General features: G+C 37.3%; 1 protein-coding gene across 4 annotated transcripts; it reads left to right on the top strand.

Annotated features, from left to right (window-relative positions):
- The first annotated feature begins 410 nt into the window (after positions 1-410).
- Positions 411-4,774, top strand: RGS1 (regulator of G protein signaling 1). Of its 4 annotated transcripts, none has more exons than XM_025421017.3 (5): positions 411-537; positions 1,033-1,113; positions 1,533-1,597; positions 3,006-3,169; positions 3,933-4,774. In XM_025421017.3, the coding sequence occupies exons 1-5, from the start codon at positions 509-511 to the stop codon at positions 4,116-4,118; spliced, it is 525 nt and encodes a 174-aa protein (XP_025276802.1). In that variant the 5' UTR covers positions 411-508; the 3' UTR covers positions 4,119-4,774. The 4 variants fall into 4 exon arrangements, with proteins under 4 accessions (XP_025276802.1, XP_025276800.1, XP_025276803.1 ...); XM_025421015.3 differs by having other exon boundaries at positions 415-645; XM_025421018.3 differs by having other exon boundaries at positions 417-537; positions 1,536-1,597.
- Positions 4,775-20,864: the final 16,090 nt, after the last annotated feature.

The raw sequence follows: 20,864 nt of genomic DNA, 5'->3' as shown, positions 1-20,864 counted from the left end.
TTATTTACACTACTTTCTGGGAAAAAAAAAAGAATTCTTTAAAATACTGTGATCAGAGGAATTTTATAATCAAGGAATATTCAAAACATTGAGGGGATACATCTCTAATATTGAGTTTCTGTGTGATACAATAAATACACTAAAAGAAATATTTTACTGAAATATGCAATTTTTATGAAGAAACAGACATCCCCTAGAACCAAAGACTGATCCTGCTAATACTTTAGGCATGTGGTATATGTGTGTGTGCCTCTGTGTGCTTACTTTTCTTTCTTTCTTTTTAATCAAGTGACCTATACTCATTTGGTTAAGTTTCTACCACAAGACATCACTGTATGCTTCTTTTTTTTCAAGATACACGTCATAACACACCAAGAAAGAGGGAACTTCCAGTGCCTGTGGTAACATCACTTGATAAACAGACTCATTTGAACAGCAAGAGCCTGTTTGCCTTTACTATATAAAGCAGCAGAGACGTTGACGAGCAGATATTTGCCGAGTGAGGACTATGCGAGCAGCAGGCATCTCCACACCAAGGTTAGACAAAATGCCAGGAATGTTCTTCTCTGCTAATCCAAAGGAATTGAAAGAAACTGATCATTCACTTCTAGATGATAAAACGCATAAAAAGAGGCCAAAGACTTTGTAAGTTCACTTGATGTCTCATTTTGTGAATGTTTGACTTAGATTATCTTTAATGGCAGAAGGATTGAGAATGAACGGGAAAAAAATATGAGCATTTAGTTAACTAAATCAGAGAAATTAGCTGATGTGTATATATAATATATGTATTATACATTTAGTTGTATTTAAAAAAATTTTTTAAATGATTCGTGACAGGGTGTTAGATTATGTGGAAATATTTGCAGACTTTGGCTTGTAAAAATTAGCTCAAGCTTAACATAGGAAAATGTTGTAACAACTATTTTTATTATTGCCTTGTTCCTTGGAGAAGTTTATTTCATGTTCCTTGTGCAAATGAAATGTATTCTACTGAGTAAATATGAATATTCATGTTTGTATCTTTTGTAGTGGAATGGATGTGAAAGCATACCTGAGATCTATGATCCCACATCTGGAATCTGGAATTAAACCTTCTAAATCCAAAGACATGTATGTATACTAATATGCTGAACTATCATTTTAAGAGCAGCCTGTGTATTAGCTCTATATTCTAGCAAGTGATTAATACTGCACATGCTAGAGTTTGTTTATTTTAAGTAACAAGCCAAATGAAAGTAGACTACATTAGTACCAACGTAAATTAAGTACCAACGTGTGTGTACATAATTTGCTATTTATTATACTGCTACAGTATATGTATTTAGATTTCTTCACGTTCTACTGACAGATATTTTCATAACGATAGTCATTCTAAAGGAAGTTTTGTTTTCTTACAGATAAATTTTAAGAAAACTTATAGAACTAGAATCTTAGTTCCTGGAGTTATCAAAATATAGCAGCCATTCTGATATCATTTGTGATTACACACACAAAAAATATCTGACTAATTTATGTGAATTTTGTCCCAGCAGACTCTCTGTTAATGAAGTAATGCAGTGGTCTCAATCTCTGGAAAAACTACTTGCAAACCAAAGTAAGTATGATTAACTTACTAAATGTTTTTAGGTTTACCTCAGTACACTATTAGACCGAATGACTTCATTAAAACGTAGTGTTCTGGATAGAAGAGTATATAAAAAGTTGTATTCCAGTTTTTCTGTAGTCACTAATAGCTTCAGCATATTATTCCTCATTGTAGTGTGATGTTGACCTCGCACACAGTCCGCCACTGTCCTTCAGACAAATTTGCTGAGACAATTAGGTATTTCCATGGATCATTATAGGAGCAAAATTTAAAGCTATGCTGGGGTCCTGAAGTTTCAAGTTTTTAAAAGTAAACCAAACATCTCAACTTATGACCATTCTGAAAGCTACCTCTAGAATGTATTTTTGTAATTGTTGGATGTAAGAAGTAAGATACATTAGGTCAATTGACTATTTTATTATTTTCATTCTCTCCTTCATTCATTCATTGACTCATTTAGCCTACTTTTATGTGGTAGGCAGTTTAGAAGCACTAAGGATTCAAAACCAAGGACACGTGCCTTGCTGCTTTGAAGGAAGTTGAGAAACACAGTATTTAATTGCATTATATATAACATGATACATGATAACACATATATGATAAAAAGAATTTTTAAACAGTCTTGTGGGGAGTTTCTGATAAGAGAAGGTGGAGTGAAATCAGCTTGCCTTTCCCTCATCGTGGGCATTGCAATTCTCTTGGGATTAGGATCTCACTCAGAAGTTTGAATAAGCAGTGTGGTCTTTATCTAGAGGAAGAATTTAATCCTCTTTTCCCCACAAACACTCTTAATCCCTATTTAGGGTGTCAAGTAGTTCAATGTGGTTCATCCCTCTTATCATCTGACTTAGTTTACAATCCAACCAAACAAATAAATGGTAGAAATGGCCCATCAAAAAGCCTCAGTAACACCAGCAAATAGAATCAGCATATCAGCACATTTCCTGACTGATAGGGATTGGATGGGGAATTTATATTTGTTTTTTGTTTTGTTTTGGAATTTATATTTGTTAATAATAAACATGATGTAAATGACCTTCGTCAATGTTTGCTTCCCTAAAATAATCTACAGTCTGGCTAGGAGTTGGTATTTATAAGAAAAGAGATTGTTTTGTTATCACAAGAGCAGAATTTCAACTTAATTAATAGATGGAAGCAAAGCACAGTTCTGTAGCCATTGCTAGCAGCTGTGTGACGGTGGACGGGTTTGTCTGGCCCCAGATAAACTATCAGTGAAGGAATCTCTGAGATTGTCTCATCTTTATGAATTACGCACAGCTGTTTCTTCAGCATTAGCCGTATCTTACCTTTGAGCCTAGACAACTCAGTAGTATTTTTCTTACAAATTTCTTCTTTAAGGTATTCGTTTATTGGCTCAAATAATTTAATTATCTCACCTCTCACCCTTTATTTTTAGTTGGTCAAGATGTCTTCAGAAGTTTCCTAAAGTCTGAGTTCAGTGAGGAGAACATTGAGTTCTGGCTGGCTTGTGAAGACTATAAAAAAACAGAGTCTGATCTTTTGCATCGCAAAGCGGAGAAAATATATAAAGCTTTTGTGCATTCAGATGCTGCTAAACAAGTAAGTATTATCTTCGTTATCATCAGTTTATGTGTAAAGGAACTTAGATGCAGAAATAGCATTCTGCATACATAGCAAGATTAGATCTTTTTTAAGTATTATAATTTCACTGCTAAATGTTTAGGTATGTTCATATAGTTCAGTGCAATAATAAGCTAATTTTCTATATCTTTGAATATTTCAAGACAGTAGAATGAAAAGATTGGTTTTGCAAAATTAGCTAGCATGATAGAGATGGGGTAAGGAGTACCAGTGTTACTAGCCAGAATTACATGTCAGAATGTCTTGAATGAGTTAGCTCATCTTACATTAGGATAAAATACAGATTAGTGTAATACATACAATTATAGCAACAGAGATATTTTCAGTTAGTAGTAGTGCCCCCCTTCCAGTTAAATATTCTTGGTTCAAGCAAAAAATAGCTACACAAGGTGTCCTCTCCTATGAATTTTAAATGACCACATCACTCTTCTGATACATGTATCACCTTGTATGGATATTTAAATTTTTCATGTCTGTCTCTTTTGCATCTCCCAACTATACTATGAGCTAACTTGGAGCAAAGATTTTTTGTGTGTGTGATATTTCTTTTTACTTCCTTCACACCTAGTATAGAGTTGGTTGAGAGAAGGCATGTAAGAGATATTTGAACGGATATCACTGAGGGCTTAATGCCATTGTCTTGAGATGTTTCAACAAACATAGTCACATCACAAAATGTGCAATAAATTGGAAGTACGTATTAATTAGTATTTCTTTTTAGATCAACATTGACTTTCACACTCGAGAATCTACAGCCAAGAAGATTAAAGCACCAACCCCTACGTGTTTTGATGAAGCCCAAAAAATTATATATACTCTTATGGAAAAGGATTCCTATCCCAGATTTCTCAAATCAAATATATATTTAAATCTTCTGAATGAACTTCAGGCTAATAGTCTAAAGTGACCAGTTCCGGGCTGGAGAGAATTGAAGATCATATCAAGGACAGAAGGAATGCTCCAGTTATGGCTCCCTGGGTGAACAACCTGGCCCTTTTGAGTGACTCCACAGGCCCAAGAGAAGAGCAAATGACTCAAAATGGATTAACATGGAAGTTATCCAGGCTCAGGGTTAAAGGCACATAAGCAAGAAGAGACAGTAGAAAGAAGGAGATACTGTGGTACTGTCATTAAAAAAAAAAAAAAAAAAAAGTGGACATGTCAGAAAATCCCTCAGTACTGAGAAGGCCAGGTAACTCCAGTTACACAGAAACTGTGAATAAAGGTTTTGAAACCGATTAAAACATGCTATAAGCTTTAAGGTCAACTGATATTTATGCTACATATTATTATATAGAGATTGCATTGAACTGCTGAGATCTCTAACTGGGATAGCTATTTGGAAAATATGTGTTTGCAACCACCGTTGCTATTATTGATGCTTGCAAGGGTTTTTGGTGTTTTATATTTTTTGTTTGCTTTTGGTTTGAAAGAGATGAAGAAGAGAATAATGTATTTAACTTAAACTATTGCTCTTAAACTGGGAAGTGAGAATTTATTTGTAAATTAAATTATCACAGTGCCATAATAAATGAGTTTTGTATTAAAAATATATAGAAGCTATTTCTCTTTACATTTATTTGCCATTTTTAGAAATGAGTATTTATTCCTCACATTTAACAAAAACTCAAGCAAGGCTCTTCTACTCTATCATTTCTTCAACATCTAAAATTATCAGGAAATTAATCCCATACTAAAGTATTATATGTATCTATTGGAAAGAGTTCATTAGTTTTCTCTTTGCTATCATAATGCATTACAAGCAAACAAATATGCTCTCATATAGTCAAGCTTCAAACTGATGAAAAATTGAAGAAGTCTTTAAAAAGGGGATGGAAGAGTAATTTCAAGAAGTAATCTAATTAACAATTAATATTTCATTGTGATTTAAGTTGAGAAAACTCAATGTTCATAGCAATCTTGTGAAAGCTGAGACTCAGAATAAATCACTAGTCCCCAAATTTAGTTGTCAAACTACTTAGGATGTTTTAAAAATAACCACAATCACCACCTTTTTCAGGGCCCTATCCCAAACTGAATCAGAATCTTGAAGGGATAGGGTATGAAAATCTACATTTTAGAAGGAAATCCCAAGTGATTCTAAAGATAATTCGGGGCTGGGAACCCTGTAATTAAGAGACAGTCATGCTGCCGGGAGGGGCGGGGGGGGCGGGAATTGCACACAAATCTCTCACTACACAATTTCTGCTCTTTCTGCTATGAGACACTGCCCCCCACTGGCCAAAATGCATTTCCTAAATCGTTCATGTCTCCAACAGTCCTCTAAGTGTCAAGTAAGTAGGAAAATAAGAGGACTCTGTAGGGGTCACCTACAGAGAGTAGAAAAATAATCAAGATTATGCCCATTCCAGCATAGCCTATATAGCTCTATCTTCCCATGTGCCCGTGTTCCATATTTTATTGAATAATCAGCCATCCACATACCATAGTGAAATACTATGGATATTCTCAATACAGGATTACTACTCATCAGGCCCACAGCTAGGGTTTGGAGCAATATATATATATATATATATATATAAGATTTTAAAAGTATTATTCTTGAGTTTCCATGGAAGCAATCCATATTGTTTCTACCTTAAATTTTATTCCATGGTTTAGCAGGTCATATTATAAGAGAAGCTTAGGAAGAGGGTTCAGTTTTACAACAATAGTAATAATCAAGTAATAATAATCTATCCCTTCCTCAGTCCATCACCAAGTTTGTCAATCTCCGCCCATCAACGAGTGTAGGAGGCATATCACCTGCTCTTTCTCTACTACCTCAGTGTAGGCTCAGGGTAGGCTGTCCTTGCTTGCCAATTCATTTGACTTGTTTTCCATCTGCCAGCCTCTTCTCTTCCATCCATCCTCTGAATAGCCACAAACATCAATCTCTGAAACACAGATTTTACCATGTCATCTCCCATGACATATAAAATAATTTCAAATTTCTCCTTCTGGAACTCACAGTGAGACTGGTGGTATAATCCTATTGCTCTTGTCTGGGTACTTTCTTACCTTTATGTCACACTGGATTAGTTGTCTTTTCTTGAATAAGCCCTGGCCTTCACTATCTCTAGGCCTTCACCTAATCTCTACTATCCATCTAAAATGCTCATCCCTCTAAAACGCCTACTGCCTTCCAGTTTTCAAAATCCAGCCAATTATTCAAGGCCAGGACAGAATAACTCTTCCACAAAGGTTTTCTAAAACCTTCCACCACTATGTAGTCATTTTCCCTGTCAAATGGATATGAACTGAGTTTGTATAAACACAAGACATTCTGCTTCTATTTCCAGTATTACTGTCACATTACACAGTCCAGGCTCTTCAGACTGGGAGGCATGAGAAATGCAACTGTCCAATATACACACCGGTCATAAAATAAATGCTTCTGGTCTTTGTCTTGTTAAGATGCCATGTTAAAGAGCCACCCAATTTTTGGACAGATGGTCAAAACAAATATCTAAGGCACCTCTTAATTTAATAATAATAATAATAATAATAATAATAAACAGAATAAATTTTAAAAGAACTCATGAAAGCATAGGTTCAAGATATTAAAAATACTTGAAAAGATAATTTTCTTTTAATTGGCATTTTTAACTATGGTATGGCGGTCTTATAAGACCATTCACTGGGACGCCTGGGTGGCTAATGGTTGAGCGTCTGCCTTTGGCTCAGGGCATGATCCTGGAGTCTAGGGATCGAGTCGCACATCAGGCTCCCTGCATGGAGCCTGCTTCTCCCTCTGCTTCTGTCTCTGCCTTCTCTCTCTGTGTGTGTATCTCATGAATAAATAAATAAAATCTTTGAAAAAAAAAAAAGAGTATTCACAATAATGTGATTAACTCTAGTGACATCTACTATTTAAAGAAATCTAATCCAGCTGCTTGACCTGAATCTCAGCTTACAGGTTGTGTTCTATTGTCATACTAAAGAAGTGGCAGTCAACAATATGTATGGCTTAAAAGGCATTAACTTTAAAAAAAAATTGCTTTTCTTGGATTTACATTATTTCTAATATGTGTATCACAGAAAACTAGGAATCTAACAAGATAGAAATGAGAGTGACATACACCTCATGATGCCTGATAATTTTCTCATTTCTCAAGTGAAAAAAGATGTAAGACTTTTAAAAAGTTCTCCAACTCCAAGTTTTATTAACAAAAATAGTTACTCAAATAATACATTAGACATTAGATTTGTTCATCAAGGAAAAGTATTTGCTATTGTCCTATATTTAATATGCATTATTACCTGTTATAATATTTGCTGGCTGGTTTCCTCCACTTTTTTTCCACAGGGGAAGGGATAATTAGGGTGGATCTTGAAGATTAAATAAAACCTAACCAGGGGAGAAGGGAAGTGGGGACACTTCAATGCAGAGAAGAGTCTGTGAAAAGGTCAGAAATTCAGGGGGACACAAAAACTATTCAGTAATGGTGATTTACTTGGTGTGGCTGGAAAGAATAAGAGGGAAAACTGAAAAGATAGTTTAGGGCAGATTCTGAGAAGGGATTTAGTCCACTCCAAAAAATACATTTTATTTCTTATGTGGTAGGTAACCAGCATAATTTTATGCAAAAAAGCAAGACATACATTTTTTTTTTAATGTCTACTATGAGCCAGGCACGGTGCTAGATATACATTACTTGCTAAGTCTACACCAAAACTCTTTGAGGTAAGCATTCCTACTCTAATTTTATTGATTGACAAATATAGAAACAAAAAAGTAAAAAAAAAAAATTATCTAAGGATGCATAACTAGTGAGTAGCAGACCTAAGACTTAAATCCAGGTATGTATGTTTCCAAAGACTTTATGTTATCTCATCCTTCTTTCTGAATGTGACATGATTACTTTGTGTCATAAAAATTAATTCTAAGATTTACTGTAGAAGACACTTTCAAAAGAAGCCATCATTGAGGAAGGGAAGCTAAATGTGAACCTAGTTTGATTAGCCCAGCAAGAGAGATCAGGGCCTGAACTAGAACAGCAATCAAAGCAATGGAAAGGAGAAGGTAAATAAACAAAACTTGGTTAGCAATATACTGTGATAGATAAGAGGGAACAATATAGGATACCTCTGGGGTGTCTACCCGGATCCTCAAAGTTCCAGCAAATTCCTTTCTGGGTCTATTTTTGAGCTTGTCTTCCTTGAGGCCTTTGAGCTATAAATGTGCATTAAATAACTTGGAAGTAGAAGATGGGAGCATTGGAGGAAGATCGAGGCATATGCTTTTAAGAAGTTGCACATGCAAAATAAATTATGTAATACTTTCAATAGATAACAGCTTATTCTTAATTCACCTACAGATGAAGCATTCCACATGTTTTCCCTCAAAGCTCACTTTTAGCTTGCAAGTCATCATCCAGGCTGAGAACAAAAACCAAGGACCAAGAGACTCAACACATTTGCAAGCAAGCAATTGCTCTAAGGTTGAGAGCATCTTTCAAAGACAGGAGACAAAACCAAAGTCTAGGATTCAAGCCAAGAGAAAGGCAAAGAAAGCAGTTGTCAACTACAAACAGAAACTGCCATGGGGATAAGGAACACTAGACAACAGAGGGTGGTGAAGAAATTGACTCTGCGGCAGGAATTCTGCTCCTTGTATGGACGGCCTAACCAGTAACTTGACCGTGGAACTATTTGACGGCTGAAATGTTCTAGGGTTGCTTCTCATCAGCAGAGATAAACAAGAGGACTGGAGGCCTGCTGTCAGCTGGCCACTCTCCTGGCATAGTCTTTATTCCAATCACTCTTACCTTCACTCTTCAAAATAGGTGAATCTATTTTTACCCTTTATTTCTGGAGAGAGAGAAAAAAAAACCAAAACTTTGTGGGTGTCAAATATTCTCTTATCTCCCTTAAACTCTTTGTTGCTATTCTGGTCAAACACAATGAAAAATTCAGTACGTATGGATTAAATCAGTAAAATTCCCATGTTTTCCACTCATCTTTTATACTCTGTCTTAAAACCCTCAGTTTGAATTAACTCTAAAAACAGGTTGTATTCTAGTCTAGTACTTTTTTTTTCTTTTTCTTTTTCTTTTCTTTTTTTTTAAGATCTTATTTATTTGTTCATGAAAGACACAGAGAGAGAGAGGCAGAGACACAGGCAGAGGGGGAAGCAGGCTCCATGCAGGGAGCCCAATGTGGGACTCGATCTCCGGTCTCAAGGATCATGCTCTGGGCCGAAGCAGGCGCTAAACCGCTGAACCACCCAGGGATACCCGACTTTTTTTTTTCTTAAGTCTATCTGTTAATTCAGTATTTACAAATGATCCATTGTATAGATAGAACATGTTTCCATATCCCAGAATGTTTATTTGGCACAATTTTGACTGCAATGATTATAATTCATACTATCTATGGAGGTACTTAAAGATGTCAAAATTGAGGGGAAGAAGTACAAAATATCCCCTGCCCAGTGGTTTTTAAATTCAGAGATCTAGAAATCTAGGTTCAACTATAAACTTCTAGAAAAGAGTCTAGATTATTGCTTCTTTAATAAATTCACCAATTGGGACACCCGGGTGGCTCAGCAGTTGAGCCTCTGCCTTTGGCTCAGGGTGTGATCCTGTGGTGTCGGGATCAAGTCCCGCATCCGGGTCCCCACAGGGAGCCTGCTTCTCCCTCTGCCTTTCTCTGTGTGTATCTCATGAATAAATAAATAAATAATTTTAAAAATTAAAACATAAATTCAGCAATTAATGACACTTGCTATGTGCCATAAGCCACACCAGGTGGGAGCGCCTCGGTGGCTCTTTCGGTTGGGCTGCTGCCTTCAATTCAGGTCATGATTCTGGGATCCTGGGATGGAGCACAGGTTGGTTGGGTTCTCTACTCAGTGGGGAACCTGCCTCTCCCTCTCCCTTTGCCTGACAATCTGCCTAGTTGTGTTCTCTCTTTCTCTTTCTTTCTTTCTCTGTCAAATTAAAAAAAAAAAAAAAAAAAGCCATACCAGGTGACAGGAAACAGAGATGAATAAGACAGAGCTCTTAATTACTGAAAGGCTCACAGTACTCTTGGAAAGAAAAGGGTAAAAAAGAATTGCAGTGAAATAGACCTTTAAGCATTGTAAGAGCAGGGTAGTGGAGAGACAATTACGATTGTGATAGTTGACCTCCCCAGCGACTCTCTCCAGGTCCCTGGTGAAAAGCCAAATGGGGACTGGTGGCCCTTCATCTCCCTAATGGGAGACGTTGTGTGGTGCCAACTTTCTAAAGGGTCATCAGATGCTACCAATACTTTATATAATTCCCCTGGGCATTAATTATTGCTAACTTATTTGGGCGCTATCCACTCCCTTCCAAAGTTCCTAAGAAAAAGGGAGCTGCAAAAAAAAAAAGAAAAGAAAAAGGGAGCAGCAACTGCAAACTATACCTGCCTCTTCTTGAGATGCTACAAGGCTAAGATATCCATCCTGATGCTCCTCCTTCTTGCACCTGTGGAATTCATGGGGTTTATCCTAGCTCAACAGAAAGGAACAGTGTGCTATGAGCACTCAGAGATGGGAGTAATGCTATCCTGGAGGAAGGATATGGCTTCCTCCATATTAGAGAAATGATGGCTGCAACAAAATGTGGATTAAATTCAAAGTGACCCAAGTAACTTTTGAACTGCTATATCGTGGATTAATTGCAAGCTCTATAACTCACAAATAAATGTAAATTCTGGCATTATTGGGTTCCAAAAGGGCTAGAATAAATCTGTTCTACTAATTACTAATATCATTTACCCACATCAATATCATTTTACTTTAGCTGTTATTGTCCAAAAATAATGATTTCTTTTTCTCTTTTATTTTAGAGAGTTGTGATAGATTGCCTACATGCCCACCAATCTCAGGCCCTCTGCCTGGGCATCAGGAAGACTACATTTCCCAGGTCCTCTGACAGTGAGTGGAAAATATAGAACCTTCTATGAATGTTTTCATACAGTCAGTATTTGGTTGGATATTTACTTCTCTGTAGCTATTTTCCTTTAATTGCAACTCGATATTTTACCTTAAATAATTAAGGCCACAGAACTGAATTCTGTCTAATGAGCAGAAGGGATAGGCAAAAGTTCCCAGACTGGGAATAAAACACTCTAATTGTCTCTCTCTTCTCCATGTACAGTGCTAGAAGCAAAGGACTCTCACACTGCAAAACTACATGCAAGAATCACCAGACCCAGAATAGTCATGAAACCCACACAAGCATTTTTGTGAGTGAAAAATAAAAGTCTCTGCGATTCAGGGATTATTTATTCGAGTAACCAGGGGGTTTTATCCTGATGAATGCAGACACTGATATACATACAGTGTTTTCTTCAAAACACTACAGAGAACGTTTTCTTCAAAAAGAAACAATTCGGGATCCCTGGGTGGCGCAGCGGTTTGGCGCCTGCCTTTGGCCCAGGGCGCGATCCTGGAGACCCGGGATCGAATCCCACGTCGGGCTCCCGGTGCATGGAGCCTGCTTCTCCCTCTGCCTGTGTCTCTGCCTCTCTCTCTCTCTCTGTGACTATCATAAATAAATAAAAATTAAAAAAAAAAAAGAAACAATTCTTTATTTCATCTCTAAATATATTTAGAGACATCCTGGAAAAAAACAGGGCAATTTCTGTGTCACGACTCAGTATTATTTAGCTCCCACATTAGGCAGAGGTTATCTCTCTGACCCTGTGATTTTTCTGTGAGATAGAGCTGCCCGGAACAGAGGACGTACACTATGGATGAGAACAATATGTGAAAAGCTTATTTCAGATGTAACTTAGAATAGAAAATGCCAAAAACAACACAAAAAGGGAGGTGAGGGCTAAGAAGCAGGAAAAGAATAAGTGATGGAAAATTTTGCAACTGATAAAAACATTAAGAGAAAATAAGTTGGCCATGCAACATGTATTTTCCACTCAGTCACTTTGACTCAATTTAGGCTACATACCATGTTGATATAAATACTTGGAAGTTTAAACAGGCCAATCATCAAGTAAAAATCAGAATTCCAAGAATATGTAATGTGCAGCTCTGGAAACATGTCTGTGGTTAAGCTAGGATTCAGACAGGAAGTATGAATTCAGAGCATCCTGGAAAATTGGAGGGGGAACTCACTAGGACCATTCTTCCTAAGAAACCAAAGTACTAACAATGAAAGAATTCATCCTAAAGATGATGTACAAATTTGGCCTAAAAACAGTGGGTCAGAAGAAATGGAGGAATTGGAGGAAATGGACTACTTTATGTATGGCAGGAGGCTGACACTCATATTGCCCTTCGATGCAGGTCCAAAAATCTGAGGGAGAGGAGAGAGCAATAAAAGAGTGATAAACACAAAAAGGACAAATTCCCTGAACACGTAGGAACATGTAGGAACAGGGTATTAGTCAAGTGATGGTGAAGCACATGGGTGAATTATGTTTCCTAGGCACTCGTTTGTCTCTGTGAATTGTGAATAACTTTTTAATATTTGGGTTATTATGTCAAATTATCTTAAAAGAAATTGATTTCACCTCAACAAACCCCCATTAATGACTTACATGTATTATTTGCACAGAGAAAACTGAAACTGAATATTATCAACAAGCGAGATATGAAATCAGTTTTATCAGACTAGGGTTCAAAAATGGGCATTTTATATTCTTGTTTTTTTTTTATATTCTTGTTCCTTTATAACTGATTTTGGGTGTTTTTTTTTGCAGAATTAACTATAAGAATCACTGGTTACCAAAGTAAAACCTGATATACTGATTCCATAGTACATAACATTCAGTTTTTACCACTCTCTTTGGCAAACTTGTCTACTTCCTCATTTTCTGTTCGGATTAAAAAGCATCAGATATCCTGTAAAAAAAAAAAAATCCTAACTCCATGGGGAGTTAGGATTAGAGCTCTGACAGGACAGGGCACACTGGATTGAGAACCAGACCACTCCAAATCTAGAAAGGAGAACTGAAAAAGCATGTGCTGCTCCAGTAGATATTACCCCCATTGTGAGCAGACATTTATGTCAGCCTAATATTTTATGTAGGTGTAGAGGTCTTGAAAGCGTCTCTTGAAGGGAAATAATGTCATTTTAACCCACCCACGTTCTGATTATTGAGAAATAATATAAGAAGATTAAGCTGTAGGCTAAAATATTACTGATACAGCTAGATCAGAGAATAGAACATTGGGAGAGAGCCAAATAGGTCTGCTAATTTAACCTCAAAATTAGATCATCTTGCTTCCCAGTTGCAGGCAGTGTCAGTCAGAGGCACAATTTCTATACAATGGATGGCATATGTGGGGAACAAATTTCCAGGTGTCTTTTCTCTATTAGGACAAGTGTGAAGAGTCAGTCCAGCTCAGAGCTCCTGGTTTGTGACTGGACCTAATAGTATTGCAGTGTCTGCTCATTAGGAGCTGGGTCCTATTAGACTATCCAACCATAAAATCAGGTGGGCCCATAGAAATCCACTGAGTGGTGGGAATGATAAATCCAGGGCTAAACATGAACAGGTCTTATATTTGCCCTATGGCAGCTTAGGGCTCTCTTATAACTAATGATGGAGGATGAAATGCCCCAGGGTTGTGTTGGGATGGTGTGTAGGTACAGGCTAAAGATGAACAGCTATTAGAATACAGTTCTACCAAGGGATGGGCAAGGGAAAATCCTCCCAGTGGCAGAGTTTGGGGTGATGCACCTGGTTATCTACTTCATATGGAAATAAAAGTGACCTGAAGTTAGAATAGACATTTATTTATGAAAGTAGAGAGTGGCTTGGCTAGTGGATTGGGGCCTAGAATGATTAGAAAATTCTCAATGATTAGAAAATCGAGAATAAGAAAGTCCAGAGGAGATGCATATGGGTAGACCTACCAGAGTGTTCAAAAGTATGATGGTCTTTTTACCACACGGTCACACTCAGCAGAGATTATTGTCCACACTAAAAGCATAAAGAATCAAATAGAATAACTGTAAAAGTTGACCTCAGCCGGCCTGTCTTCAGCCAGCCCATCAACAGAACAGCAATGGTGGCAGATAACGGACATGCACTGGCCCAAAAGGATGGACTCTCACTCATGAAGGCTGATCTAGTTACTGTCCTTGCCAAAGTCCAACCATCAAGAAAAGAAACTAATACAGAGAAAATGATATGGTATTCTATCTCAAAGATGTCAACCAACCATTTCATGACAAGTTGATTACATTGGATTTCTTTCATCTTTACTTGAATCAACATATATCTTCTTGATTGTAGATTTGCCTTCCCTGCCAAGAGGTCTTAGCCCCACCCTAAGAGGGCTTAGATTTTTGCCTACAGTTTTTGATTAACCATATCACATCAAACCAAGGAACCTACTTTACAGCAAAGGTGGTATAGCAGTGGGTACATGTTTATGGAATCCTTGGGTCATATCATGTCCCATAATACCCAGATGCTGCCAGCCTGGTAGAACAATGGAATGATCTTATGATGGCACAGTCGAGCCATCATTTTAAGATGATATCCTTTCAGGAAGGTATGTCATCTTCTAGAATAAAGAATACACTCTTAATAAATGACCATTATATGGCACTATGCCCACAATATGTGGAATATATGCGCCTGGGAACCAAAGGATCAGAGCAGGAGTGGCCCCATTTGCTATCACACTTGGTAACTTTGCTCCCAGAAGATGAATGCTTCCATCAAAGGCCAAAGCAGAGTCATATTAAATTTGAAATCACAGGCACCTGTTGCTTTCCTTTAGCTCTTTGTACCAAGAGACCACCAAGCAAAGAAAGGAGTCATCATTCTAGCAGAGGCCATTTACCTTGATTATTAAGAAAAAATAGGGCTTCTGTTACAGATGAAGAATAAGGAAGAATTTTTAGGGCACTCAGATGATCCCACTGGACAACTCCTGACAGTTAAATGGTACATGGATAAATGCCCTTGGATGGGCATGGTGACCAGGAAATCAGACTCCTGAACAATGAGAATCTGGATCATCCCACCATATAAGCCACTAATACCAGGAAAAGTGCTAGATCAGGGTGACAGAAACCTAGGATGGGTAATCGAAGAGAAAAATAATGAGGATTAGAAGTGGCCTCTAGACCAAATGTAGTAGCGGTGTTGGTAGAGTACTTTATCCCACTGACTTCCTCTAACAAATTTTCCCCAGGGAAAGAGTCTTTTCAGAACTCTATAGCAGCTGTTTATGGATACAGCTCAACATACTATATGAAGCAATTATATCTGGGTGGTACAAGGTGTAGACCTTAATATATATAAGCCCTACTGGACTACAGGGCACAATTCATCTTAGGAACTAAAGTGCTCTCTCTCCTAGCAGCTAAGTTCCAAAGTACCTACAGCTCACTGATGAGTTTTTCTCCAGGAATTTCCCAAGTCCTAAGAAAACTGCCTCCCTGGGTTTACAGTTCCTCTTTTAGAGCAGCCTGAAGCCAATGACTAGTCAGTGCAGGATCCGAAAATCTGGCCCCCTTGCTTCAGCTAGGTCAAATATGAAAGGCTATTCTACCTCCAAAAACTCTTACTAGGATCATCTGAGACCTCTGATGCAGCTACATCATGTAGTTGTTTAAGATTTACAGTCTATCTATTTCCTAAAAAGGAATTGAATCAGATTATAAAATTCACATATTATATGAAAGAATAAATTACAATGAAATAAGGCAAAACTAAAGGATATATTACTCATTGTTTACAACAAAATTTATTAAGGTCATTCTTTAAATATAGTACTGGTATAGCTGCTATGATCAACCAGGCACATATTATGCCATCAACGTGATTACAGTTTGATCTAGCAGATGGTATGTGCACAAGCAAAATAGGAAGACAAAAACCTCTCCCAGTATTCACAGCTGTTAACATATATCATTTGATTCCAGAACAGTACTACGAGATATAAAGAGCTATTACTATTCATATTTTATAGATGGTAAACCAAAGTTCAGCAAGGTACAGTGATTTGCCCAACCTGTGGCAGAATATTCTTTACATTAAAAATCAACTTTTTACAGCATTATGATAAATGTTTATTTGGATGATGACATCACCCATACAGATGATACATTTTCTCAGTCATCATCAAAAAAACCCCTTGGGAACATTGATTCTATATCATTTAACTATTTTGAGGATTTGCTTCATCCTGCGTGGTATCCTGCATTATTTTTAAAAATATTTTTAAATATTTAATGTCTCTGGGTTACACCAAATACTATCTGCTAACTGAACCTTTCAAGCTTTGTAATATTAGAATGACAACTTGGTCATTTACTGACTCACCCCCTAAGCATTTCCACTATTATGAAATAGCTACTTCATGGAAGGATGTTTGGTTAATAATAATCAACTGTAAAAATAAAGAATGCAGACTTCTATTTTCAAAAGATTAGATTCTAAGTGTAGGTTTTTGACAAAGAACACTGCAGCAGCCAGTGAATCATCAAATGGAGAAGGCTCACTTGACTTCCCAAGAGAAGGAAAAAGAGTAGGAAAGAAGGAAAGAAAAGAAACAGCAAAAGGATTGTTGATTCTGCAATTCAGCTAAGGAGAAATATAGCAGGTGTAGGCTTGAGGTGGGGAGAGTTACTGGAATGGGTAGCTGGCCAGTGGGTCACTGTTGCCAGGGAGATGAGACTACTTCCCTTTAATTGAGGGCACTTTCTTAGGAGACAGGCTAAGGATCAGAACTGGAGAGTCAATGCAAAGAGGCAAAAAAAAAAAAAAAAAAAAATGAAAAAAAAAAGACGAAGAAAGAAGAGAAAAAGAAAAAAAGGATATTAAAGCTACTGCTGAGACTGACAGGGAACAGGGCCAGGATTGTGGGAAATACCAGGAAGGGGACACGTAATGAGTTTTGTGAAGTGCTATCTCCCACCCAGGAGCCATCTTGAGGTATAAAGTTGTAGACACAGAGCCCTTCAAACTTCCTTCTAACTCACTGGTCAGGGCTTTGTGGTAAAGTGTGTCAAAGTCTAGAACTGCCTTACCTCAATGCTGATAGGAAGCCTCTGGTTCCTAAACTAGCAGCAAGGGAAGGTAAAGAAGATGGGAATTAAATCAAGGGAATAAAGAAAAAAGGAAAATGGAGACCAAAAAGGGAAAAAGAGAGTAAAGCCCAATAATCCCTTACCCCATCATGTCTGGCACATATTGACAAAACCAACCTGTGAACAAAACAGCACATATAAATGATTGTTTTATTTTTCTCTACCTGCTGCTATCACTCTGAATGCCTACGCCACCCAGATTTTAATAACTACTATTGGGGGGAGGTATACATGTTTAAATTAAATTAATTTTTATTTTTATTTCCTTTTATTAATCAACTCAACATATTTATATTTACCACAAAAAAAAATCTTAAGATTCAACTAAAATAATAAGCTCAAAATGGACTCTTGACATTTTCTTTTGAAGAATTCAATGCATGTAGTCTAATCTCTATATGAGAATTTATTGACATGTACTCTCAGCAAGGCAATGTACTAAGCATATTAAAATATAAACCATAGAACAAATGTTTCTTGAATCAAGATGTATCTTAGACAAGGCAAGTTCTACCTCATTAGCAGGGGAAAAGACAAAAATCTCAGTGACTTAATAGAAGTTTACTTCTATGCATCAATAGCTAGCTGGCAGGTGAAGAAAGAAAATATATAGATGACCACACATGAGATTTTCATGAATGGAGCCTAGAAGCAATATGATCATTCTCTTGACCAGAACTGTAGTCACATGGCCTCAGGAGTCCTCAAAAGAGTCTGGGAAATGCAGCCTCTGGCTGGACAGCCACCTTCTAGCAATTACACTATAAAGGTGAAACATGAATATACAGCAGACAGTCTACTGCTTCTACCTCAAGATATTTAAAGTGTGGGAGACACGAGTGACTCATAAACAGATCATTTCAATATAGGATCTTTCTTGTGACAAAATGTCCGAGAGAGGCCTTTCTGTATTTAAAAGAAAAAAAAAAGGAAAGAAAGGAAGAAAAGGACATCTGTATGCCACTATTTGTAGTAACTATTGTTAATAGCAATAATTGGTTGATTGAGTTTACCAAATCTTTTCCCTGGAAAAAGCCATTTTTATTTGCAACATACCCCAAATGATCTATCTACTAGTCTTCTAACTACCTGAACATTTCATTTCAGTTCAAAGAGATAATAAAACATCCCATTAATAAACCTTAAAATTTCTTACCATGTGCTTTTAGTCCATCAATAAACTTTACTAATGTTAGTCTCAGAATATTATGCTAGGGGTTTGGGGGGTAGCCCAAATTCATATAGAATAACTTCACTCTATTTGCCATCCAAATCTTCTTATTCCTTCAAAATCCAACCCATATCATTCTTTCCACTAAAGCCCTATCAGAACATTAAAAATTGGGGTTATCTTCCAAATTCATATCTTGTTTTCTACCTGCTACCTTCCTTAGGCAATTAACTCTATAGAAACTTATTTCATGTCCCTTCTATTCTTAACTTAAGCTGGTATTTTTTCTGAGTTTATATTTACTATGGAAGGCCCTAGAAGGATATGTGTTAATTTTTTTCATCTCTTAAGCATGTAACATAAATTTTCAATAATAACTCACTATAACTATATGTTACTATTATTGAGAAATCCTAGTTGTTTAATTAATATACCCAACATTCATAAGGTTAAAAATAAGGAAACATTCATAAAAATATTTGTAAACCATTACATTGTTTTGTTTTTCAAAAAAGGAAAGGAAAAAATTTTAATTGTGGTGGGGAACATTGGATGTTCAGCAAAATCTGTTCTCTCTTCCTAGGTAGTCAGGTGTGCCATACTCAGTTCTCAAAGGGGATTGTGAGTGGAGGGGAGTGGAGGGGAGTGGAGGGGAGTGGAGGTGATGTATTTCACTGATACCCACGGCAATAAGCCAGTGGGTGGGACACCTCCACACTTTATTCCACTTTCTGCCAGCTGGGACCTTGATGTACACCCACCCAGCCTTAAGTAAGCAGATGATGACAATGCCTCAGAGGAGGGCAGAGCTTTACCCTTGTAGCTTTGGTCCCTGAATGACTTCAGGAAGTAGGAGATATCTATCTGCACTATTACTGGAGGGAGGTGTTTCACCATTGTCTTTGGAGTCTCTTTGTTATAACCTTTCAGGTAGCTAACACAGTAACATATTTATCATTATGGTATTTAAATGTCAGGTGAACAATGATACTTAACTCCTTAGGCCTTCAAGTTGGGAACAGGGTGGCTAAAGTCCCAGAGCCTCCCAGTTTCACCTTTGACTTGCAAATGGATGTCTTCAACCATTTACAACAGTGATGTGGACTAGTTTTGTCTTTTTTAAAGATGTGCACAATGATGTGAAAAGGTTAAAAAGGTATTACCTTAAGAGTTTTCTGGGGGATCCCTGGGTGGCTCAGCGGTTTGGCGCCTGCCTTTGGCCTGGGGTGCGATCCTGGAGTCCCAGGATCGAGTTCCACGTCCGGCTCCGCCTGCTTCTCCCTCTGCCTGTGTCTCTGCCTCTCTCTCTCTATGTCTGTGTCTATCATAAGTAAATAAATCTTAAAAAAAAATAGTTTTCTGAACATGTCCCCAAAATTCTTAAGTTTCTTTAAAATGACGCTTCATTTTTACAGTTTATATTCCTACCTCATTCACCATCCTCAGTGACACACACGTGGCTTCATGCCTGACACTGTAGATATTAAAACAAACAAAAATACTAGCTGAAAGCTATCTCCCCCTTTTATCTTCATCTTGCTTTGATTTTTTTCCTCTTTTCTGTATTAGCCATAAGCAACAGGATAGATTTTTCTTTTCACTAAAACTGGAAATTAAAAGACCCTCCTCCATTCATTTCCCTTTCTAACAAGTTCCAGGGAATACTCAAGGGGAGATTTTTGTGACTCCTCCTGTGGTCGGGATTCAGTTCACATTCTTCCTGTTTCTTAAGTTTCAGAGCCTTTTTCTATCTCCTGGGTTTCTGTTTCTATCCTTGGGTATTTGTTCACCAAGTTTCTGAAGTGGGATGGTGTTATATTTCCACTAGGTTCTCTTTCAAAAATGAATCTTGTTGGCCTGAATTACTTTACTTTTCCATTTATAAAAATGAACCCATGTCCCAGCCTCTATAACATAATTACAACAGAAAAAAATTCCAATTACAGCAGTTCAATTTATTCCAGGAAAATACCTGACTAAAATAACTACTCACATGCCCCAAAAGGTAAATCCATGTTTTTAGATGTATCATAAAAGAAACGTCATTCAGGTGCCTGGGTGGTTCAGTCATTTGAGCATCCGACTCTTGGTTGCAGCTTGGGTCATGATCTTACGGGTCATGGAATCAAACCTGGTGTTCAGCTCCATGATCAGCAGGGAGTCTCCTTGAGGATTCTCTCCCTTTACCCCTCTCCCCACTCTCTTTCTTTCTCTCTTAAACAGATAAATAAATAAAATATTTTTAAAAATGTCATTGACAAAATGGGGTATCTTCCTTTAATAACCTTGGGGTTCAAATTGGAGAATATTTGCAAAAATATCTGAGGGCCCCTGACCATTCAGAAAGATCATTACTCGGTCAACAAGGACCTGTTAAATGTCTATTTCACTCCAGTCGTGTCTGGGAGGGAGTCATGAGATCAGAAAACAATATAAATGG

Source organism: Canis lupus, chromosome 38 (genome assembly GCF_003254725.2).
Source record: "Canis lupus dingo isolate Sandy chromosome 38, ASM325472v2, whole genome shotgun sequence".
NCBI classification, from domain to species: Eukaryota; Metazoa; Chordata; class Mammalia; order Carnivora; family Canidae; genus Canis; species Canis lupus.
The sequence above is the reverse complement of the archived record's forward strand: the minus strand, read 5'-3'. Positions and strand labels throughout refer to the sequence as shown.

Bases quoted from the DNA above. Each gene is read 5' to 3' on its own strand.
- RGS1 (XM_025421015.3), top strand. From the start codon at position 509: ATGCGAGCAGCAGGCATCTCCACACCAAGGTTAGACAAAATGCCAGGA. The intron at 1,114-1,532 runs GTATGTATACTA...ATTTTGTCCCAG, and splicing joins CCTTCTAAATCCAAAGACAT to CAGACTCTCTGTTAATGAAG. The intron at 3,170-3,932 runs GTAAGTATTATC...ATTTCTTTTTAG, and splicing joins ATTCAGATGCTGCTAAACAA to ATCAACATTGACTTTCACAC.